The sequence below is a fragment of the Dermacentor andersoni genome, chromosome 9 (assembly GCF_023375885.2).
Source record: "Dermacentor andersoni chromosome 9, qqDerAnde1_hic_scaffold, whole genome shotgun sequence".
Taxonomy (NCBI): Eukaryota; Metazoa; Arthropoda; class Arachnida; order Ixodida; family Ixodidae; genus Dermacentor; species Dermacentor andersoni.
The window spans coordinates 79,274,528-79,299,789 of record NC_092822.1 but is presented as its reverse complement, the minus strand read 5'-3'; the positions used below and the strand labels follow the sequence as shown (position 1 = coordinate 79,299,789).

Sequence of the window (25,262 nt, the reverse complement as noted above, 5' to 3'; positions counted from 1 at the left end):
AAATGGGTGCTACACGGGACCCTACACGTGACAAACGTGTTTGCTATGTGATGCTACACGTAGTGCTACACTGTATTACACGTGATGCTACACGTGACACGTGACACGCGTATTTTGCGCCACAATGTATACCTAGGAAATCTAAGCATCAACTTGCCCAAGAAGAAGTCCTTTTGGTTGACAATGCTATTCTTTTTGAAAGCTAAAAAAGTGACTCCTATAAACGACGAAAGCATTTGATTTGGCTGTTGAAATAGCGTTGCCGCCACCACTCAATGCTAGGGTCGGGCATAATGTAAAGTGGTGTCAGAAGAGTGGAACAATATTAAAATGGAATAGTTTTACGTTAGACGGCCCAGGGCGATTAGTCTCATCGCAACTGTAAATACACAATGTACTCATAAAGCAAGAAATAGCTAATTCGACTCGTGTCCTGGATGGCTTATCAGCTAATTTCGGAGCAGGGACTTCAGTGTTTATTGGCAAGAAAGCTTAGAGTGTGCATCGCCGTCACCCAAGACGCTTCGAGTCTTGTCATCGGGGGGGTTCGTCATCCGTCTTTTCTAGTTATGCGATCATTTGATAGTTGTAGCAGGTGCACCGCATTTTAAAGCAGCATGGAGGGCATCCATCTAACGACTGCATGAAGAAAAGTGAATTCCTAAAGTTATTCTGGATCGTGAAATGTTATGTTATGCAGATTGAATTTCAGTTTCCCTTCTTGGATGCTGTAAAAGCCCAAAACTGTATTGTCAGTAGAGGAAATCATAGGCAAGAGGGATATGTTCGGGAAGGTTCTGCGGTAACTTGCCCTATGCCAAATTTGCATCTTATATTAACAGTACATTAATATTGTTACGTGTAGAAAGACACAGATGAAATAGGCTATTCATAGACTATTTACACTGGAGCCAGACCGCCAGGCCGACACTCGCTCGCGCCTAAGGTACAGACCCACTTCGTCGTCATTCTCGCTGCGGCTCGTCCCTTGAGCATCGCTCGATGATATCGTAATACTACCCCCCGGCGGCAAAAGTGCCGTCACGGTGCTGTTAAATATCCAAGGCGCGTGCAGAGTTGTAAGGTTTGAGTCGGGCGACGTGGACAATGTCGCTGCTTGTCACAGCGGAGGACGTAGTGGGCGTGGCTAGAACGATTTCATAGGTGACATCGGTCACTTGGCGGAGCACGCGATATGGGTCTGTGTAACAGGAAAGGAGTTTTTCACAAAGGCCAACTTTACGCGATGGTGACCAAAGCAATACAAGGGTGCTGGGCACAGAATGAACACCACGGTGACGGAGGTCGTAGCGTTGCTTCTGTTTGTCTTGAGAGACTTGTAGACGAATGCGCGCAAGTTGGCGAGCATGGTCGGCATGGGCGATAGCATCACCGGCATAAGCGCTCGTTGAAGCTGTGGTCGACGGAAGCATAGTGTCGAGTGGTAGCGTCGGTTCACGGCCATACAAGAGGTAAAACGGCGAAAAGCCAGCAGTTGCGAGACGGGAAGAGTTGTACGCAAAGGTATTGTAAGGTAGAGCCAGGTCCCAGTCACGGTGGTCGCCTGAAACGTATTTGGATAGCATGTCTGTAAGGGTGCGGTTCAAATGCTCAGTGAGGCCGTTCGTTTGAGGGTGGTAGGAGGTGGTAAATTTATGCTGTATTGAGCAGGCACGCATGATGTCGTCAATAACTTTGGCTAACAACGTACGGCCACGGTCTGTTAGCAATTGACGCCGAGCACCATGAATCAAAATGATATCATGCAGGAGGAAGTCCGCAACATCAGTTGCGCAACGGTCGGAAGAGCGCGGGTTACAGCGAAGCGGGTCGCGCAGTCCGCCGCGACTGCAAGCCACTTGTTTCCTGATGTAGATTCCGGAACTAGGCCGAGAAGGTCTAAGCCGAAACGATGGAAGGGCTCGGCAGGGATATCGAGCGGCTGCAGGTAACCAGCGGGGAGCTGGGAAAGCTGGGAAGTCGCTCAAGATTCCACTCTTAGATTCCATTGTTTCAATCACCATTGAAACAATGCGTGTGCACATAAGACACTTCGCCCTGACCCCTACGCACCACCTTGCAAGTATAACAGTAGATAGGCCCCACACAATATTCAGTGCGACTGTCTTCGAGCACTGTGCCTCTCTCAGCTCAGGTTACGCACCTGCGGCAAGACCTTCCATTCCTCCAAGGTGTGTGCGCCACACTCCAGTAAACCTTACAATCGCAGAACTTCACAAGAAGTCGGACTTGCCGTCATCAACACTCAAGCAACTAACTTTACTTCTCTTGTAGAGAAATACAGCGATTGCACACACGCCTAGACTGATGGATCAACTACATCAACCAGTTCCGGTGGCGTTGTAGTTTTATCAACAATGAGAATAACCCAGCGGTTCAAGACTTCCCATGTCACTACATCTACAGCTGGAGAGCTCGCAGCTCTCCGCGAACGCTTCATGTGATAAATGCTGAAAGTCCTAGAAAATGGGCAGGGTTCTGTGATTCAAGGCCGGCCTTGAAATGTGTGCAGTCGTTTCTCCGAGAAGAACTAATGATCAGCTCAGGTGCGAAATCGTGGAACTTGTCCATCACCTGAGAGAAAAAGGCCATGCTATCTCTTTTCAATCGATACCAGGTCATTGCAGTATCATAGGAAGGAATGACGCCGATAAGGCAGCTCGGACGTGAAACCAAGAAGACCGCTGCGTCTCCATTCTTCTCTCAAGAACCGACGCCGCTAGGCAACTTCGCATTCTAGCACGCACGATCTCCTTAGCATGGTGGCATACCGTAAACCCTTCCCTACAACTCAGACCTCTGGCCGACCTACACCGACGCAAAGGGTCTGTTCTGTGTCGGTTGTGGCTTGGAGTTGCCTTCAGGAATACCTACTCAGCACCAAATGGAATGGCTGATACTCCTGCATGTAGTGTTTGCGGATGCGAGGAGAACGTTGACGACTTATTGTACCATTGTCCTCAATTTCAAGCACAAAGACAATCTTTGTCCAACACATTGAGGACATTAGATGATAGTCCTCTGAGTGAACTGACGGTATTAGAGCACCGTCCCCATCGATCATTGACTCAGAACGCAGTGAAGACGCTTTTGTGCTCTCTCAGAACATCTGGTATGAGCGAGCGGCTTTAAGTAAAGTCCGTACACGTCTCTACACCTTCTCTCTCCCTTCTCTGTCTTCTCCTTCTTCCTTCCCCCAGCGTAGGTTAACCAACCAGAGTCTTGACTGGTTAACATCCCTGCCTTTCGATATTCCTCTCTCTCTCTCTCAAAGAACACAGAAAAGCCAGTGGAAGAAATAACATCACACCGTATAAATGTGTACCAGGAAACTCAAAATGCTGAAAACCATGTTGTTGACGCTGCTGCAGGACAGGTGCCCATGAAAATGAAAACACAAAAATCTTGCTCTTGCCTATGTGAGGTCCACCGGTTGCTAATCCATATCCTGTCGAGTTAGCACAGGTTCATACAGTAATCAGTGTCCTTAGAGTTACTTTTCAGAAATAACAATGATAAATTGTTAATTTCACCAAAGTTGAGCGAAAATAGAAACATTTTAACTTTATTACACCGTATGCGGCTTGCTACAACATTCATGTGTCACTTGTTTCGCACTATTCAACGCGTTCCCAGTCCGAAGTGTGATTGTGGCCAAGTTTACGAAGGCCTACAGCACCTTTTCCTCGAGTGCCCATGACACGAAACCGAGAGGATAAGAGTAAAGATGGATTTATAAGTTATTAGATCGCAGACATTTCACATTGGAAAAAAAAAAGCAAATTTTTTTCGTGACCAACAATAGAGCTACAGAAAGTAGGACCGGTGTCTGAAAATTCATTGGGAATAAAAATAAAAATATCAAGCTCTTACTAAACTTTCGTGGTTGACCCCACTATAGCACTTCCTTTAAGTACCACCGGCTGTGTATGTCGTATGTGTGTGGCTTACGCCTGGCATTGGTATATGTTGTCTTGTGTCTTGTTTTGAAGATTGGTGCAGAGATGTAAGCCGTCTCGCCGGCGAAAGTGAAATTATGTGTTTGTTTTCAGGCTCTTTTGTGCGCTTGCACTTGTTTACACAACTGTGCATGTCTCTGTCTCTCGTTTTCCTTTTACTTTTTTGTGTGGGCAGAACTTATTAGAGTTTATCACAACTTTTTTAATTTTGCTTGCCCTGTGCAAAGGAGTACCAGCACCAATAACGGTGTCAATTAACTTTTCATTCTGTGTCACATATATTGATAAAAAAGAAAAAATACGTCTTAATCATAATCATAGTCATAATCGAGAACATGTGCCTTTTCAGGGCTTATCTTGTCCCATATGCATAACAAATATAATAAATTTCGTGTGTGCTTCAATTCCTGAACGCTTAGCGCAAAGCACTCAGGAGTGTGAAACAAGACAAGCCCTAAATACGACAAAATATTGAGTGTTTTATCTTCTCAAAGAGTAATCATCTTTAACATACTGGACCAGTACGTTGACGAACTGGCATTTGAGGAACACAAAGGGCAGTGTCTTGCTATTTGACGATCGAGCTGGTTGCCTGAGGACAAGACCGTACTGGAGCAAACATTCGCAACAAGATGACACGTGTGTCTAGTGCAGCAAAAATTCCGGCGACTACTCAGCACATACGGATGGAATGCGAATGTATTCAACCAGTGAGACCAGTGTGTAACATACGCCTACCAGAAGCGCTTGTATTTAAAGTGCACAGAAGCATCAACAGATCAACAGTCGAGATAAGCAGTAGACTTTTAGAGTATTAAAAAAACATAGAATAGATTGATACGACAATATCCCTTACACTGCTTCATTCTTGAAATGTGCTGCTCAGGTCGCGGTCAATCTTCACAAGAAGCACTAATATGGGGCTAAGGATAAGCACTTTAGCAATACAGAATACCCATCTTAGCGAAATTCAATTTGCTCGTGTAGATGTTTCATTTGGACGATCATTTGAATAGAATGAGTTCCTGATGAAATTATGGGCTCGTTATTTCGGTGATTTCGGGGATGCGGTGATTTTAGCAAGGTGATACAAGCTCAATATATACAATGGTATGTACAGAAAAGGCACAGGTTGATAAAGTATTATATGAATAAATACAAATCATACAGGTTGGAAGAATGGATACCTGAACGAGTTGTTACGTGAGGAGAAGAAAGGTATAGTGAAATTCTGTCTTGGCCGAGTAGCGTATCCGGAGAGGATGGATACGATTTCCGTTATGCCAATCTTGCAATGGCTCTTTATTAGTAGATATAAGAATTTCAGTCGCGAAGAACAATTTTTTTTTTTGTGACAGAGAAGGAACATGAGCCCTCTTTAAATGCTCAGTACCGGAAGTTCTCGTAAATGTGTGATAAATAAAAACGCGCGGCTCTTCTTTGTAGCTGCTCTTGTCTGGCGGTGTTAGTTTTTGTAAGAAAGTCCCATATCATTGCAGCGTAATCTAAAATGGGCAGCACAACGGATTTGTAAGCCAAGGGGCGAACAGAACGGGAGGAACGCTTAAGTGCTCGCCTGAGCAAAAAGAGTTTAGGTTGGCATTTGCAGTGACAGAACTAATATGAGTATTCCAGTTGGGATCGTTTGAAATCTAAAGCCCTAGATATTTACAGTTACTGACCTCAGAGAGGAAAGTGTTATTAATACTGTAATCAAAATCTAAATCTTTCTTTCTACGTGTTATGCTTTTGAAAACCGTTTTTTCAACGTTTGCCACCAGCGGCGGTTCTCGACACCAAAGAGCAATTTTCTGAAGTGCACTGCCAGCAATAATTGATGCAATTTGGTATTAATTCGGAGTACAAAACACAATCGTTCGAAAAAAGCCTAATATTACTTAGAATATATCCTACAATATCCTTCATACATAGGAGGAGCAAAAGTGGCCCTAACACCGAACCGTGGGGTGCTCCCGACTCCACCGTTACCGATGCAGATACGCTGTTACGAATGGAAACAAACTGTTTGCTCTGGGTTAGGCATGCAGCGGTCCATTCAGTTAGCTGATTTTGTTTTACAATATTATGCAATTTAGAGAGTAGTTTTTGTGAGGAATTTTTCCTGATACTTTTAAAAACTCCATGAACATAGCGTGAATTTGTGTAGCATTGTTAATTGACATTGGAAAATCGTGGATTGTTTTAATCACCTGACTACATGTCGAGAATCCTTTTGTTAAACCATGTCGATATTTGGTCAAAAATGATGATCATCAACAAATATCGTGTTTGATTATATATAAGGTGTTCTATTAATTTGCAAGTTGTGAATGTTAATGAAATCGGGTGATAGTCGGTAATGTTGTTTCTGTTTCGAATTTTATCTAACGATTTGATTCTGACTGTCACCCAGTCATTCGGTAGTTCACAATTGTGCAATGATTTATTAATTATAACGTGCAAATACAAAGACACCCACTCGGCATAGTCTTGAAGGAACGAATTTGGGGTGTTGTATGGCCGCTGTGACTTCACATTCAGTTTTAACAGCATGTTGAAAATACTTTGTTCTGAGATTATAAACTCTGGCCTACGTGGCGAGGAGACATAAGAAAGGTAGGCCACCATCATCTTTAGGAAAAACAGATTTGAAGTGATCGGTAAATGAGTTGTATATTAATTCAAAATCAGCTACCTTTTCCCCGTTAATTTCGAACGTGATGCTGTAATAAGACTAAGTAGTGATTCCCCGTATATTGTCTATAGCCACTTGATTCGTAATTTCAGAGGACAAACGTGAAATTATATTTTCACAATACGAGGCGTGGGAGGAAGATTTTTCTTTTCTTAAGTCTGTTTAGCCAACTCCGTAATTTCACGTTTTCAATGTAAAACCACGGATTCTTACTTCCGGCTTCTTAACAATGTTTGGCACAAAGCGCTTACAGCTGTTCGAGGCTTAAAAGAGTTCCAACGGCTGAAAAGAGAAGCTGCACCCCGACACACGTACTAACCCTGTCCGATATAAAAAGCCCGAAAACTTACTACTGCTCGGCGCGCTTTGCGGGCCGCAAACACGAGCGTTGAATTGGAAGTGAGTTGAGCTCCTCGACTTTATTACGCCATGGGGCAGCACGAAAGTTTCTGCGGAAAACAAAGAGGATAAAACATAAACTAAGGCTCTGCGGATGGGCCATGAGCAATAGAACTCAGTGCCCAAATTAACAGCGCGGAAAACACACAGTCCTACATACCCGTCGACCCAAAGTCACATCCAAGAGGCTCATGGAAGTGAGGCAGATGCCTAATATCACGTGTTCAGTGATCCAAGTTGGTAATAATGAGGTACATTGAAAGGCAGCACGTAAGTTTTAGCACACCTTCAGTAACATAAGTCGGCAGAAATACGGCACATATGCAATGTCAGATGCCTGTGATCCATGTTCACCCGACGATCGCCTTCGAATCCAGTTCTCTGATATCGCCCAGCTGAGGGATGCTGTGGACCACTAGACTATGAACTATACTTAGTGATCCAAGTAGGCGGCAAAACGGTATAGACACGTACAGAGAAACAGGCCGCCATACACACAGAAAGCACAAGTAAAGTGCTTGAATTGCCCTAATGATTCTATCGCAATAAAATTATAATCGCATTGAAACAGGAACACGTTGTGTCTGGCCCTCCCGCGCCTCCAATCACTGTAGAGCCGCAACTGTACAGGTTGTCTTGTAAAGCTCACAGATCATTTCTACTACTGCATTCGCTTGGGGCAATCTGCGACGAAATGACGCCACCGTCAGGTACATATACCTTCACGGACTCTCATGTGATAACCAGCTTCGTGACAAGATGCGATGAACGCTTCTTAATACGAATATGGGAGGTGGCGGGTTCAAACACCTTGGGGTGTATATTGTGAACCCACTACCGGTGAAACCGTGACTGTGTGCTGCTGTACTTGGCGATGAACTAGCCCTGGAGGTAGTTGATCATAGTAAAGGCTGTTTGGACACGGTGTCACTTTGATTCCGGCTGCGGAGTCGAATCTCGGCAGAACAACGTGCGTGGCATTAATATGGGCAGGAGAGACTTGGGGCGGGAAAAGGTGTTAAGGGTTTGGTGCCGCGCAAACGACAAACGTCTCTGTTGAGAAAAAAAAAAACACACGCAACAACAAAATAATTCGGCTCGCTGGTTCTCCCAAGCCCCGCCAGCAACACACGGGCCAAGTTTGTACGCTAACGTTTCGAACGCTGCCTGCTGTGTGGTTCAGCAAATGAAGAACTGCACCCTTTTGTTTTGTGCACTTCGGAGACCACGCGTCGGTTTGGCGGCGGCAGCCTTTGTGCTAGATGCCAACAACTGTCATTGGGAAACGCGATAGAATAGTCGCGCTGCAGTACGCACCTAATTCATAACTCGTTCCGACGATGGCAATGCGTTTGTCGCTAAAGTAATTCGATATAAACCATCGACGGATATTACCATCGACCGTCATCGCCGGATGGGTTGTACCACAATTTTTAATCCGATATCATTGCGTGGCTCATGAGGCGGATAATGAGGAGTTGGATTGACTACGACGTTTCGTGTTAATTAAAGCACAGTTCTTGATAGTGGAGTTCTTTAAAGCACTCGCAGCTACGAACTTTGGCGGGAGTCGAGCCCACGACGTTCGGGGTTTAATAAGGCGAGGTTAATTAAGGCACTGTTAATTAAGGTACTCTAACCCGCTCGATTTGCTGGGACTCGAAGTCGAGTGCAAGAACCCCAGCAGGTCAAAATTATTCCGGAACTGTCCGCTGTCCCTCAGAAACGACTATCGAGTTTGGGGGCATTATTTTCCACATTTATGCTTTTTTCCCATACTGCAAAAAAAAAAAAAGAAAAAAGAAAAAAAGGAAAAGTGCTCCAGTGGAGGTGCTTGGTATCAATACCTGTAACTCTCGCATGCTAAGCGAGCGCTCTACCTCCTTATGCGCACCACTGATTTTTTTTTTCATGATTTTTATTTCAGGAATGCATGACTCCTGCGGGAAACAAACAGATAAACGAGCAAAGAAGTCTTTTCTAGATGCGCGGCGACAAAGACCAATAAACAGAGCACCGTAGGGTTCCTTTTCATTCTTGAAATGCGCTGCTCAGGTCGCGGTAAGTCTTCACAAGCAGCACTAATACGGGGCTAATGATAAGCACATTACCAATACAGAATACCCACCTTGACGAAATTCCATTTGTTCGTGTAGATGTTTCATTTGGACGATCTTTTGAATGGAATGAGCCGCTGGGGAAATTATGGGCTCGGTATGTCGATCCAACATGTTTGTTTTCCACAGGCTATGCATTCCAATGATCATAAACCTATAAAATGGTACCACAGAGAACGCGTGGAATCGCAGAGGTATATTCGTCGCTTTTATTTTTATTTTATGAAGACGGCAATCACCCTGTAGCGATTTTAGCACTGTGACGCAAGCTTAATATATACAATGATATGTAAAGAAAATACACAAGTTAATAAAATATTATATTTTCACGTGCCTCAAAAGAGGACTGACAGCGTTTAATAGCGAGAGCTGGCGTCTGAAAAACAACGGCGGCGGGACCAGGCTATCGAGCGGGTGGGGGTAGCACGCCCACTTCTTCCTTCTTGGCCCTCCTGTCTCTTCCTTTGCACTATCCCCACTACTACATGTGGCATTTCCCCCCTTCCTCGAAAAGAGAATTGGCTCGATGGTTAAGAAGCGGTGTAAAGGAAAGAAAAACGTAGTCAAGGCAGATGCTGGCGCAAGAACTCAGTGACCGCCACAGGAAAGACAAAAGTACAACAAAGGTGCAGCGTGACGTGCAGAGTCTGCAGAAGCAGAGGTAACCGCGTTAGCTGCCCATATGAGCACACAAATGAAATAAATATGAATAAACGAAGGTAACATAAACCCGAAGGCGTAACATATCACGCGTAACGCTTTATGCGGACGACGTGAACGATGTCAGGACTAGGTTGTCTACGCCGTGTGTGAGCTGCGCTGTCCGGAACGACTTCGTAGTACACGTCACTAATTCAGCACAGCACTTCTTATGCCCCGAAATACCGACTGAGCCACTTTTCACTAAGGCCACGGCTTCGAACAGGAGTCTACACCCACACTTGGTCAATGGGGTTGTAGCCTACTTGTCTGTGGCGGATGTTATAACACCGTGCATCTGCGTGCTGCAGCTGACCGATGTGCAGCCGCGTGAGCTGGCACGCTTCCTAAGCGCTGTAGGCTAATTCTTCGGCGTCAGTAGTTCGTGGCTCGTCGTCTTGACACGGCAGCATAGTGTCCAGCATCGTCTGAGCATCGCGGCCGTAAAGGAGACCAAATAGTGAAAAGCGCGTCGTTTTTGTACGGAGGTATTATACGCGAAGGTCACGTAAGGCAAGATATGATCTCAGGTTTTGTGCTGGACGTTGATGTACATCGAGATCATGTCCGTGATGGTCTCATGTAGGCGCTCCGTAAGTCCGTTGGACTGTGGATGGTACGCAGTTGCCTTTCGATGCCTAGTGTAGATAAACTGAAAAATTTCTTCCATGAGCTGCGTTGTGAACGCCGTGTCTCGGACTGAGATTACAGTAGACGGGGCACTATGACGCAAGATAATATGGCACATGAAGAACTGTGCTCCTTCAGAAGCTGTAGCTTGTGGCAGCACCTCTTTCTCGGCATAGCGGGTTAAAATAGTCAGTCGCGACAATAACCCATCTGTTGCTGTTGGTTGGAAAAAAGGAAAAAGGCCCAAGAATGTCCAAGCCGACTTGGTCGAATGGCTTATTAGGTGGTTCGATGGGTTGCAATAACCCGGCGGGCTTCATGGGCGGTGACTTTCGCCGCTGACGTTCGCGGCAGCCTTTAACGTACTATTTAACGCTTGCCGAAAGCCCGGGCAAGTAATACATCTTGCGCACTCTGGCCACCGTTAGTGAGGAGCCTAAGTGGCCATATGTGGGCTCGTCATGGCAAGCGAAAAGAATGTCGTCCCGTACCACTTTTGGAACCACCAGGGGGTAGGCTTGGTCATTTGAACTGGCGTTCTTCTTGTATAGCACGTTGTCTTGCAGGCAGAAGGATGTCAGCACGCGACATAGATGGCGTGGGATGGCTGTTGCCCGGCCCTCTAAGTGGTCGATGATAGGTCGAATTTCAGCTTCAGCGTCGTCACGCTGCCGTCATATCAAGTCCGATGCAGTAATGGCGCCCAGTAAGCCGTCATCGTCCTCTGACTTTCGACTGACAGATTCGATGGGTGCACGCGACAGTGTTTCATCGTCTTTGTGCTTGCGGCCGGACTTATAAGCAATAGTGACGTCAAATTCATGTAGACGCAAGGTCCACCTTCCTTGCCAGTCGTCCTGAAGGATCGCGTATGTTTGCCAACCAACGTAGGCATCGTTGTCAGTCACCGCTTTGAAACGACGGCCGTTGAGTTAAGGACGGAACTTTGAGATCGGCCACACAACCACGAGACGCACATTTTCTGCGGTAGAGTATAGTTCGCCTCCGCACGGGCCAGCAAGCGGCTAGTATAAGCTATTAGACTTTCATTTCCGTCTTGACGTTGTAAGAGTACTGCACCAAGACCGATGTTACTGGCGTCAGTATGTACCTCGGTGTCAGCTCATCGTAAAAATGTGCCAGGACGCGTGCTAACTGCGTGTGTTGTCGTAGTTCAGCGAAAGCCGCCTGTTGCTCATTTGTCCAGGCAGATGGCGTGTCATCCCTGGTAAGGCGAGTCAGGGGTTCCGCTATCTGCGAGAAATTTTTGATGAAACGGCGATAATACGCACACAAACCTACGAAACGCCGTATGGCTTTCTTGTCTGAAGGAGAATAAAAAGCGGTTACCGCGGCAAGCTTCTCGGGATCGGGTCTGGTTCCTTTGGCTCTTAACGACGTGTCCGATAAACTTGAGCTCTTCGTAGCCAAAGTGGCGCTTTTCTGGTTTAAGCGTGAGATGGAGCCAATCAGATGGCTTCTAGCACATTCTGCAGAAGATAAAGATGTTACTCAAATGTTTCAAGAAAGACTACTACGTCATCGAGATATACGACACAAGTCTGCCACCTCAGTCCACCGAGGACAGTATCCATCATTCGTTTAAACCTAGCTGGAGCTGAACACAAGCCGAAAGGGAGCACTCGAAATTCATAGAGGCTGTCGGGAGTCACAAAGGCAGTTTTCTCGCTGTTTCTTTCGTCTACCACGATCTGCCAGTATCTGCTTTTAAAATTGAGTGACAAAAATACTGGGCACGCCGCAGTCTATCTAACGAATCGTCGATTCGTGGCAGTGGGTACACGTCCTGTTTAGTTACGTCGTTGAGCTTCCGGTAGTTGACGCACAAGCGTATTGTTCCGTCTTTCTTTTTGACAAGAGCGATTGGAGACGACCATGAGTTTTTGGAAGATTGGATATCGCCTTCTTCAAGCGTCTCTTTTACTTGCGTACGAATCGCTTCGCGTTCTTTCGCCGACGGGCGGCAGGGCTATTTGCGTAGCGGGTGAGCGTCGTCGCATGTGATGATCCTGTGCCTTACTATTGAAGTCTGGCGAACCTTAGATGAACCTGCAAAACATGCACTGAATTCAAGAAAGAGCTGACGCAGTGCTGCCTGGTCGTCTTGCGATAGCTCTGAATTAATGTCGATGTTCTCCAGTGACTTTTCAACCATCCCGATTGCTTCATAGGCAAAACATTCAGCCACGCTCTCTATTTCATCGGCAAACGCAACCGAAGTACCGCGGAAAAGGTATCGATTCTCGTTACTGAAGTTGGTGACAAGTGACTGACACTAGCCATCACTAAGCTGGAGCACATTCCTAGCCGCACAAACACCTTGCGTCAGTAGATGTGATAAATTACTTTCTTCGCACATAACTTCGACGAGGACACTGGCTCGTGGAGGAAGTGTAACACTTTCAGCGGAAACACGAAGGGTGTCATCACGTCGTTTGTCGTCATACTCGTCGATTGCTTGGTCGGCTGACAAGGTGACTACAGCTCTCCCTTGGTCAATAACACTGCCGTATTCTTGTAGAAAGTCGACCCCGAGAATGACGTCACAGGAGCATTCGCGCAGGGCGAGGCAGCTGGCCACGAATGCCTATCCTCGAATCCAAACTCTAGTCGTGCATGTTCCCAGCGGACTAATGTGGTGACCACCAGCCGTCCGAATCTGCGAGCCATGCCAAGGAGTAATTACTTTCTCCAGCAACATCGCCATCTTCCCGCTTATAATTGAAATGTCCGCACCGGTATCCACTAAAGCGCTAACGGCGTAGCCGTTAATCACCACCGCTATGTCGAGCGAAAGCCGCTCATTCCGTTCAGTTGCATTTGACGTCGGATTTGTGCCCGTCCTTGTTCGCGTCAGTCGGAGGTCTTCAGTGTGTCGACTGCCAGCGGCGTTGCCCCCAGAGGTCGCTGTAGTTAGTTTTCCCGGCGGCGACATGGCAATCGCACGCTCGAATATCGCTGGAGTGGTGGTGAAAATTGCCTTGGCGACGGCGAGTATGACTGTCGTTCGATAGGCGGTGGCGTGTGCTGTTGAGCTAGATAATGTTCAATATCCTGGAGTCGTTGGCCAGGCCGGGTTGGCGGCGAGTAGGTGGAAAAGCCCCGCAACCCGAGACGTCGGTACAGGCACTGGCGGTACAAATGATTTCCTTCGGCGCAGTGGACGCACAGAGGACGGCGGCCCGGTGTGCGCCAAACATCCGACTGCCTAGGGGTCATGCGTCGATCGTCGGCGAAATACACTGGCTGCTCCAGCTGAAGAACTACATGAGGAGTGGGAGGCTGAAACGCTGGAGGCGGTGCGTCGTTGGGCGATGTATTGTACCGGTTTGGCTGGTGAAACTGCCACTGGATGAGCGGCGTGAAGAAACAGTGAGGGTGAGGAAGCAGGGAGTCTCAGGGCTTCTGCGTAGGTCGCACGGCGGTGTTCAGTGTGTGCAGGCGCAGTGTTAGCAAGAAGAAAGCCGGACAGAAGCGCTTGGTGTACTTCATCTTTTACCACATTGGCAATGGAGTTCACCGTAGAATGTGACGCGATGTATATCTTTTGAATTTCTTCCGGCACAACGGTGCGGTTCAGTTCTCGGAAATTGTCATTGTTGCTTTCGGTCGCCGTGAAAATATCGGAAGTGGATGTTGCATTCACTTGCGTCTCGTAGAAGTTCTACGGCTTCTGAAAAGTGTCTTCTCCATAATTACTGCTTCAGTTAAAAATTCGGCGACAGCCTTCGAAGGGCTCCGCACAAGACCAGCGAAGAGCTGCTGCTTCACTCCTCGCATCAGGTGATGCAACTTAATGTCTGCGGACATTCCAGGATCTGCTCGTCTGAAGAGGCGCATCATATGTCTTCGACGAACGTGATGACACTTTTAATGGGAAGCTGGACGCGGGCCTGAATGGCTCGTTCGGCTCGTTCGCGGTTATCAGCGCTGGTACAGGTGTATAGGAGCTGACGGCAGAACTCTGGTCACGACGTGAGTTGCTCCTCACGGTTTTGGAAGCGCGTACGTGCGCCGTCCTCCAGGCAAAAATAAACATTTATAGGTTAAGCGGCGTCGTCCCCTTCATTGTACACGGCCACGCGCTCATAGTCGGCCATCCAATCTTCGACATCTTTGAACACGCCACCATGGAACGACTTTGGAACCTATAGGTTCTGAAGCGTGTACCGGGTCGTCATCGCACTATCCATACCAGCGAGGTGGTTGGAATCGCTGTGTGTGCTTCTTGAGGCCATCCCCTGATCCTGCGGCTGGCCCGATGGACGGGAGTCTCTATTGGCACTGGGCTGGTAGTGCCGCTCCCAGGAGGCGTCTGCGGCATGTGTGAGTAATACCCTGCACGTGCCTCGTTTGCCACGTGCCTCAAAAAAGGACTGGCGACGTTTAATGGGATCAGCTTCCTTCTGAAAACCAACGGCGACAGGACCGGGCCATCAAGCGGGAGGGGGGGGAGGGGGGGTTGCACGCGCACTTCATTGTTGGCCTTCCCGTCTCTTCATTTGCACTGTCCCCGCTACTACAGGTGCCCATATGAATAAATACAAAGCTCAAAGTGTTGGGCACACACAAGGTTACACCAGAGAAGAAAAACACTGTCACTGGTAACGTCACTGTAACGTCACTGTAAACATGATAAGAAGTAAGATAATGTTGGCGCAGAGATGGCGTTATTTTTAGCGGCTTCCAGTCCGCTATTGTAGGCGGGAAGAATGAATACCTGAACGAGCGGCTACGTGAGGAGAAGGGACGTATATTGAATTTCCGTCTTTGCCGAGCAGCGTATCCGGACGAGATGGATACAATTTTCGTCATGCCAATCTTGCAATGACCCTTTATTATTAGATATAAGAACTTCAGTTGCGAACAATAATTTTTTTTTTGTGCCAGAGAAGACGCGTGCAGACAAAACGCGTGCAGCTGTTCAACGCTGAAATGAGTTCGAACGGCATAACCAAGAAGCTGCACCCAGACACACGCACTCTCGCTGTCCGATTTTAGAGTATATATGAAACGGATGACGGCTCGGCGCGAATTCCTGGCAGCAAATACGAGCGCTAAATTCGAAGTGCGTTGAGCTCCTCAACTTTGTGACGCCACGCGGGAGTAGAAAGGTTTCTGCTGAGAACTAAGGGGATAAAAGATAAAATAAACGTAGGCTCTGCGGATGGGGAATGTGCGCTAGCATTTAATGCCCGAACTAAATTCGCGCCACACACACAGTCGCACATACTCGTCGACCCAATGTCACATTGAAGAGACGCAAGGAAGTGTCGCAGGTGCGCAGTTTCACGTGCTCAATAATCCAAGTTGGTATGAACGAGGTTCATTGAACGGCGGCACGTAAGTTGTAGCTCACCTTCAGTAACATAAGTCGGCGGAAATACGGCACATATGCAATGTCAGATGCCTGTGATCCAAGTTGGCCCGACGATCGCCTTCGAATCCGGTCCCCCGATATCACCCAGCTGAGGGATGCTGTGAACCACTAGACTTTGAACTATACCTAGTGATCCAAGTAGGCGGCAAAACGGTATAGACACATACAGCGAAACAGGCCGCCATACATACAGACTGTACGTGGAAAATGCTTGAATTTCCCTAATGATTCTATCGCAATAAAATTATAACCGCATTGAAACAGGAACACGTTGTGTCCGGCCCTCCCACGTCTCAAATCACTGTACTGCGGCAACTGCACAGGTTGCCTTGTAAAGCTCCCACATCATTTCTACTACTGCATTCGCGTTGTCATAATCTGCGATGCAATGACGCTATCGGCAGGTACATATACCAACACGGACTCTGATGCGATAACCAGCTTCGTGACAAGATGCGATGAACGCTTCTTCCTTCGAATATGGGAGGTGGCGGGTTCAAACACCTTGCGGTGTATATTGTGAACCCACTACCGGTGAAACCGTGACTGCGAGCAGCTGTACTTAGCGGTGAACTAGCCCTGGAGGTAGTTGATCATAGTCGAGGCGGTTGCACACGGTGTCACTTTGATTCAGGCTGCGGAGTCAAATCTCGGCAGAACAACGCGCGTGGCATTAATATGGGCAGGAGAGACTTGGGGTGGGAAAAGGTGTTAAGGGTTTGGTGCTGCGCAAACGACAAACGTCTCTGTTGAGGAAAAACAAAAGAAACACGCAACAACAAAATAATTTGGCTCGCTGGTTCTCCCAAGCCCCGCCAGCAACACACAGGCCAAGTTTGTACGCTAACGTTTCACACGCTGCCTGTTGTGTGGTTCAGCAAATGAAGAACTTCCCCCTTTCGTTTTAACGCGGTAGCATTCATAGGGTGCTTCATGTACTTTAGTTGGTATGTGTGCATGTGTGCACGTTTGATACTTTGTTTTGCGCACTTAGGAGACCACGCGTCGGTTTGGCGGTGGCAGCCTTTGTGCTAGATGCCAACAACTGTCATTGGGAAACGCGACAGAATAGTCGCGCTGCAGTACGCACCTCATTCATAACTCGTTCCGACGATGGCAACGTGTTTTGTCGCTAAAGTAATTCGATATAAACCATCGATGGATATTACCATCGACCGTCATCGCAGGATGGGTTGTACCGCAATTTTTAAGGTGAGGTCATTACGTGGCTCATGTGGCGGGTAATCCGACGTTGGAGTGACTACGCCATGCTCCAAAAAGGCTACGAACCTTTTACCTTTTGGTGGAACTCGAAGCTCTGACGTTTCGTTTTAAATAAAGCACGGTTCTTTAATGTCGAGTTAATTAAAGCACTCGCACCCACGATCTTGGGTGGGAGTCGAACCCACGACCTTGGGTGTTCAATAAGGCGAATAATTCAAGCAGCCTAAGGGGGGCTATTTGTCACTGCCTCGTTTCAAAGGGGATGCCGATAAATCAGCATCATCGTCGAAGCGCGAAAGAGGAGTCCCTGCGGCGTGTTTCTATTTACGCTCAAGCTGAGTGCTCGACCACTGCGCCGCGGTGCGCCGCATGCGTGTAATGCGGTTCTAGGTACGTTTTTCCCCGAAGCGCCACGGCGAACGCCCTAGATCATTCTAGGGACTTGGTGAGACTAGGGAGGTGCTATGCCTGGGCGCGTGATCTACTCAGCGAGCTGTCGCTAAGCGAAAATAGGTTTTTCAAAAGACGCCACCAAGGCTATTTGGAAATAAAAGTTTTGTCCGGAAGCTAAAGTAACACTGAACTAAAAGCCTGAAACTTGCAAAAGCGGCCACATCATGTATCTCGCTCACTGTTTTCAAAGAGTTGGCTGATACAGGATGCATGCCGGATGCCTGGAAGACTGCGAGCTTGATTGATATTCCTAAACTTGGCGATGCCTGCTTGGTATCTACCTACAGGCCTATTTCTCAGCTAGCATATGTAGTAAAGTGCACGAGCACATCACATCCACCGTCATGAAATTTCTAACGCCACAAGATTTCTTCTTTAACATTCAGCATGGTTTCCATAGTGGTCATCCCTGTGAAATTCAACTATAGAAATTGATCTTCACAAGGCTATTCATGATGAACTAAAGGTAAATAACACATTATTTGACTTTACAAAAGCATTTGACAAGTTTCCGCACATCCGCTTATAATAATATTAACCAATCCACACAGAAGGAAGCATTACAAAGCGGACAATTCATTTTTCACCGACCAAAGCCAATTAGTCTATGTAAACAGGTATTCATTGTACTTCTGCGTGTAGAATCCAACGTACCGCAGCGTTCAGTGCTAGGTACGAAATTATTTCCAGTGTATAATAACGATACAGGAAACGCTTTATCATCTACCACTAGATTATTCGCTCGCAAAGGTATCATCTACCGAGGAATTACAAACACTAAAGATAACAGCTCACTGTAGTGCGACCTCGACAAACTCATTTTGGTGTCGCCATAGACAAATGCAAGTTAACATTTCTAAAGCTAATGCCATGACGTGCTGTCAGCCAGAGGTATAACAACTACCACAACCACAGTTGCCGATCGCGCTATCAGCCACAGACGATTTCGAAAAAGTCCTGCGTCAACAACAAAAAAAAAAAGACACGTTACATTTCTCCCAATATACTATACATAATGACTGTTTCGGCCTTTTTTGTGAGTACAAAAAAAAATTAAAGTAAGGGAACGCTCATTTTCGCTCCGCTCATTACCTAAATCAGCTACTTGGCTTCTTCCAGAAGTTTTATTAACGTCTGTAGACTGATGGAACAGGCACGCACGCACGCACGCACGCACGCACGCACGCACGCACGCACGCACGCACGCACGCACGCACGCACACACACACACACGCACGCACGCACACACACACACACTCGCAGGCGCGTAGACACGCACACGCAAACATTTTTGTCAGTATATACATGTACTTAGACAAATTGCATTTGCTATGGCAGAAACTGCTTTTCTCGCCTAACAAATACATAAATGTGCATGTTGGTCTGGCGGGTTGCCTTATGGAGGCTGAATCTCAGATTTTCACAGAAGCACGTGGCTGTGTTGCCTTTCGTCGTCAGATAGCCAGAATGCCAAAGACATAATTAGCGCGAGTTTTCTTGTCAGAGGACGGCAAGCGTACATTAGAGCTCTTTAATACCGTTTCACATACATGGAAACCCATACAGAGCATGAATATTTCACGCAAGTGCTTACCAGTTACATTAGAAAAAAGTTTGAAGGCAACTTGGAACATAATGTAATGTGGGACTAAGCAGGTTTAAGTTAAGAAGTTTAGCTGTCTGCGGGCTGACGACCCGCGTAAAGGTACCATGCAACCACTGCGGTTGATATTGCCACTGCGCTATAGGAACAAGACGTCTCACCAATCTTCAAACGATCTCGCCTTCGCATGTTTTCGTGCGTGCACAAGCCATATTGCGTGCATGTCCCGAGATATCAGCGGCCGAACTGGAGTGTCACGCTACCGCGAGCTCCACTTGGTTTTAGAGTTTCGCCAAGAGAAGCAATATTCTCGAAATAGTGCCCCTTGAAATATTCAACTGCGCGTGCTCGGACCCTGCTTTTTCGTAAGGCAGCATTTGACTTATTATGGATTTTGGAAAGTACACAAAAAGAAAAACTGTCGAAGTCCAGTTGTCTCTGCCAAATTGACGACAACGTCCAGGTTTTGTTCGTCATGGGCCTTTCAGACGCCACCTAGAATCGATCGCCACGAGGTCGCCATCGCGTCGATATTCTTTTGAGCTAACAGCAAGAGAGGGTGGTGGGGGAGTCCGAGTAGGTCGCTCGTGCCTGTTGGCGCCAAACCCTGCAGCGGACCGCGATTGACTCGCCGGGTTTTGGTCCAGCTCGCCCTTTTGTTGTGGGACGGTGTCGCGTGTGAGGCCGCACCAGCCGAACTAGATGTGCTGAGAGACGCGAGAACCGGAGTTCATGGAGGGCCAGAATTCCAACTTTTTGGCGCCGGGTAATCCGGCTCGGGTCGAGAGGGGCGAGAAAAAGCCTGCCACGGTTCCCTTGCGCAGTCCGGTTCCGCAGAAGGTGAGTGAAAAGATATTTGATCGAGGCAACCTGTTAATTAATGCAAGTGGATGAGCTTGAATGGCAAACCTTTTTCTGGGATATGAGAAATATCGGTTTTCAAATTGGCGCATCGGTTTGACCAACTGTGGTTGTTTCTTTCCCGTTGCCATCGCATAATTCGGCCACCACTGCTGGACACCGAACGCGCGACCTTCTCAACGCATTATTATATCGTAGGTGGTGTGGCAGTTCTGCAACGCGAAGCATTGTAGTGCGTGAAACCACCATGAAATTTCCTGAACAGAAAGGCTTTGAGCGGATAAAGCATGACAGCGTAAATTTTTCTGCGTGACACGCTTTGTGGAGCTATTAATAGACTTCGGAATACCTTAAATGCAAATCGCATCATTGCCAATGCGCCGAATGGCTCTATCCGGGTCAAGATGCAAAACGAGCCGGCAACAAGTGTACTGACTCACAGGTGGCACAAAATCGCTGCTCCAGCTCGTGAAAAACGAAACAAAAAGCGGATCGTAATTTTTTGGTAGGTTAGGCTACTTTTACAGCGTAATATCTCATGCAGCACAATTTCGCAGGAATTTACGCAAAAGAGCCTTGCACCAGCGTTGGTTCAGAACGACGGTACTTGTTCGCTGTAGGCACTTTTGAGAGGACGTGGGGCAGCCTAGTCTGCGGCGGTCGTTGTCAATGAAACGCCAATCTTCCATTAGCTACTAATACATTGCTCGGTGATGCAGTAGGCTCATTTGGCAATGAGGTTTTTGTTATATCGGCGACCATTTGTAATATTCGACATTACAGTGTGAGGGTCCAACGCAGTGCGAGAGGAGATGAGAAACGGTATTTTGTAAGACAGGGAGAGTGTCGAACGTGGACGCGACGATTATTGTGTTATTTTGATAGTATATGGTGTATCACAACGTTGATTGCTGTCTTATATATATACTCGAGATCCACACAGAGGGTTCAAAGTTCTGTAGACGTTGATTACGTCAAATACGTGTCTTCAGTTTCACGACAGACCGCCGAGAATGACCGCTACATGTGCTGAGGTTCCGGATGGAGGCGAACCATCCGTGTAAACATGAACGTAAACAATCGAGGGAAAACAAGGACAGGACAGCAGTAAAAATCCAAGTTTGTTGTTTCACATTGTGCAGTGAAAATACCTGCGAACGCTACATGTAAGTGGCTTAGATCTGTACGAGGTCACGAGAAATGTGCGATCGAAGCCAGGCAAAGCACCTGATTTTCACGTGAAGGTTGTCACGGTGTTTCTGAGGCACCCAAGAGCAGGGTTATTCCATGCCAAGTGTCACAGATGTGTCGCTAGGCCATCTCATGTTATTGCTTTAAAATATCATTGCTGTTAACTAGCTTGCTCATTGTGCTTTTCTAATGTAACGGGAGTACGGCGCTTTGAACGGTCTCCGAGCGGTATAGAAGACACAAATATCTCAGCCGTTCCAAAAATTATCTATTCCCCTGATCCATGGCTACTCTATCCTTCTACCTGCCCTTTTCTTCCTGTTCTTTCACTTGCGGCGTTCTTCGCTACAGTTGCAATGTTTTGCTGTTCAAATGTTCCTTGTAAAGTTTCGTGCTATTCAAATCTTGTTCAAGTAGCGAAACATGGTTCGGCAAAAAAAACAATCTGAATGATATATCAATGCCTAACTCGCCACAACCTCGTATACTAAGCTTGCTAAAATTCGTCTGCAATATGCAAAGGTGATTATTAGCAACTTTCTTCAGCAAAAGTTCCTTGCGAGTTCCATTTCCGGACAAAAATCTACCAAACTGAGTTGTTCTTCATTGCAAATTCATTGTTAATTTGTTTATTATAAACATTCTTGTGTGGTAGTCGAAAGCTGCAAATAACAGGAAAACTACTTATGCGTCAATGCTAGCAGGAATTCTCCGAAGCACCACGTGAAACAACCCCCAAATTTATGTCCACGTTTGTCCACGATTTTCGCTATGAGGTACCATGAGGTAATATGAGGCAAACTGCATTAAACAGGTATGCTTATTTGTGTTCGATTACCGTCTTTATATTATTTTGGACGTGTGTTTTAAGGGGTATATGAATTTCTGAAATTTTCTGAAATTTTCGTAATGGCATCTGCGACACGCTCAGCCTAATTCTGTGCTATCACTTCACCGCAAAGCGCACTGGCTTTCTTACTTTAGGCAGTCGGTGCTCGGCAGACTAACGCAGAGTAACGCGCTCGCCCTCAGCAGGTGAGGGCTCGGCTGTATTGCCCCGTCTCCTTAACTATTATTAAATTTATTTTTCTGTTGTCTTGGCGTCTTTCTTTACAAAGTACGCAAGAGGTCTGGCGGGAGCACTCAGTGTTGCCTTCTATTATCACGTCCCGCTTTTTATTTCACATTACGTTTTACAGTTCTATTTAAGAAGTTTTAAAGCATCTAAGAATGCATAATCGAAAAACTGTTGCACATGGTGAGTGTTTATCCTTGATAAATTAGTAGAAATCGGCGAAGCAGCGACGGTAGTTTTCAGCGTGCGGCTGCGATAAAAATGTGAGAATATGGTGTGCATGGGCAGTTAGGCGAACGCATGTTGCTTAGTTAAACTGACTGCAATGTCACATTCAAGGCAGCTTCAGCATTTTCATCGTAAGCTTCGTCATAATCGGTATCTCTGTTTGCCTACGTTCAATGGTTTAGCCGTAGGAGCGTCAAAGTGGAATACACCCTTTTTACACTGTATATATATATATATATATATATATATATATATATATATATATATATATATATATATATATGCATCAGTTAGTCGAATGTAAACAAGTAGCACCTCTAAGAAGCTCAACAAGATAACATGGTAGCTCCGAGCCAAGCAGTGGCGACGGAGCTTCCTTGCATGCCGATCGCCCTTACTATATATGCAGGGCGTCCCAACTATCATGCACCAAGATTTAAAAACACTCAAATGCCCCGTAACTACAGAACCAAGATAATGTTGTTCGCCGTCGCTTGGAGATACTCAGATTATTTGTTGCCTTTCATTAAACTACAAGATGAGTCTTAATTAACTAATCAACTTCTGAAGGACTAGAATTATATGAAAAGTGTCAATCATAAAATTTAAGAGCAACATGAAAAGCTCCCGATATAGCTTTCGGTTGCTCAATACATGCTGCATAAAAGTGTTGTTCGGGGCCTGGAGGATGCCCGCGCATACACGCAAAGTGCCTCGAGTGGCCAGTCGGGCGGCAATGTTGTGTGTATGACTGCGTTGTGTGTTCTAAGGAACCGCGTACTGTGTCGAACGTACAAAGTACTACAGGGTAAAACATATTCTCAATTTATTTAACCAGCTGCAGCACCAACGTTTCTATACAGCTGAAAATTCTTATTTTATTTGCTAATAAAGCCTTGCTTTGAAGCAAGCTTTCCGAAAGTGACGTTTTGCTTGGAAACGCTATATGCTTTTTTCGCCGAGTACGATATGCTAGTCACACCACCTGAGCTCGAAGCCCACGCTTGTGATTGCCGCCGAAAGTTTGCGCCGAAGAGCCGATTCATACTCGATTCTTCCCACTGGTCGCAAGTACGCGTGATACTCAAGTTTCATCAGTTATCGCGTCTGACATAGCTGCCATTGCAATACTGTGCCAAAATAGGGATGTATCAGCAGCCCGTCTCAGGCATCATTACATTCTAGCAGGAAAAGAAGACCAATCGTAGGTGATACGGCGTAGTTTCATTCCTCTTTAGGAACACATAGATGCTGCTTCATACAAAAAGAGAGGTACTCACCTTCTCCTTAGCACGCCCTCTGATCCGCCTTTCATTACAACGGCGCGCGGTAGCGGTAGCCGGCGCCGTTTTCTACTCCCTTGCTTGTGATGAATACTACGCGTGTTGAACTACACGTGATGAACTTCGAGGACATATGCAATGGCGTTCTGGTTACTTTTGTGATTGAATGTGCATAAAACGACGTTTTGTTAAGAAAGTGAGTGGAACGCCACGGCATTTCTCCGCGAAGTTCGGGAATTAATATCTCTAAACATGGGTCATCCTCAGAATTTGTTCCATGTGCATCCGCCTTGCGAAATCGCGGCTAGAATTTGTAAATTGCGATATGGGTCATAAGGTAATTAGTTAGAAAATTAATTAGTAATTTTTGTTAATTCATCGATTGTGCATTTCACCTTTTTTGTGCAAGTAGTGTCCACCTCTTCGAGTAGATCAGCTCGGCAACTAGAATGGTGCTATCTGCCAGAGTCAACCTTTAAAAAGAAATTTGAAAGTGCTCGCTGAAACACCCTGTATATCTGTCGCCTCGTCTTGTCATGACTTCATAAAGTAGCAGTCACAATCTTAATTTAGAGGGCGCGAAGCTTTGCTGCTAGGTGGCTAGATTACGACAAGTATACTTGTCTGAAAGCAACATATCAGCAGGTTACATCTCATGTTTGATAACAAGCGAAAGTGTACACCCTCTCGGCCGAGGCTAGGGGCAACAAGAAAGTCATGTTGCTCAATTCATTGAGGTTAGCAGATTGTAATATTCGCAATTGCAGCTCTAAGCTGTCTTGAAGATGACATAATATTATATATAGCTTTCCCGTTATTAAGGTTCCTACGGTCTGCGGGGCTTCACGATGGCTGTAAGAACGCCGCCCCCTACCACTCTGTAGTGTACGCGGTTTGGTCATGCTCGTTTGTATGGCTTTCTATCTCCCCCTTCCGCTTTCTCTTTTTATCCCCCTTCGCCTTTCCTCCCGTGCAGAATAGCCGACCGGAACTTCCTCTGGTTAACCTCCCTGCTTTTCTATGCGTCCTTGTCTCTCTCTCTCTCTCTCCCGTATTGAATCATGCAGGATAAAATGCAAATAAATGGTTGACTTAGAGGCTTACACTCGTGTTACAAAAAGTTGTTGCAGTAAATCAAGTATTTTATCAGCTAATCAACAACTGCTTTTGAATTATTATTATTATTATTATTATTATTATTATTACTATCATTATTATTAATATTATTATTATTATTAAAGTTAATAATATTCTTGTTTGCCCTTGGCTTGTTCCTTTTCTCAGTCAATCCCGGAGACGGGGGGAGAAGACGTGACAGACTTCCGGAAGCCTGACCATGTCCGGGAATGCAAGGACGTCTTCTCGCTCATGGTGTTCTCTGTATTCGCCGTTTATATGGTGAGCCTTCCCATTCTGAATCCCA

At 46.3% G+C, this 25,262-nt stretch overlaps 1 protein-coding gene across 1 annotated transcript in view; it reads left to right on the top strand.

The window, feature by feature from the left end:
- Positions 1-25,262, top strand: part of LOC126528285 (choline transporter-like protein 1) — a 112,250-nt gene that overhangs the window by 10,822 nt on the left and 76,166 nt on the right. The window contains exon 3 of the mRNA XM_050176176.2: positions 25,124-25,237. Within this exon, the coding sequence (XP_050032133.2) occupies positions 25,124-25,237 (114 nt within the window). The remainder of the gene's footprint in view (positions 1-25,123; positions 25,238-25,262) is intronic.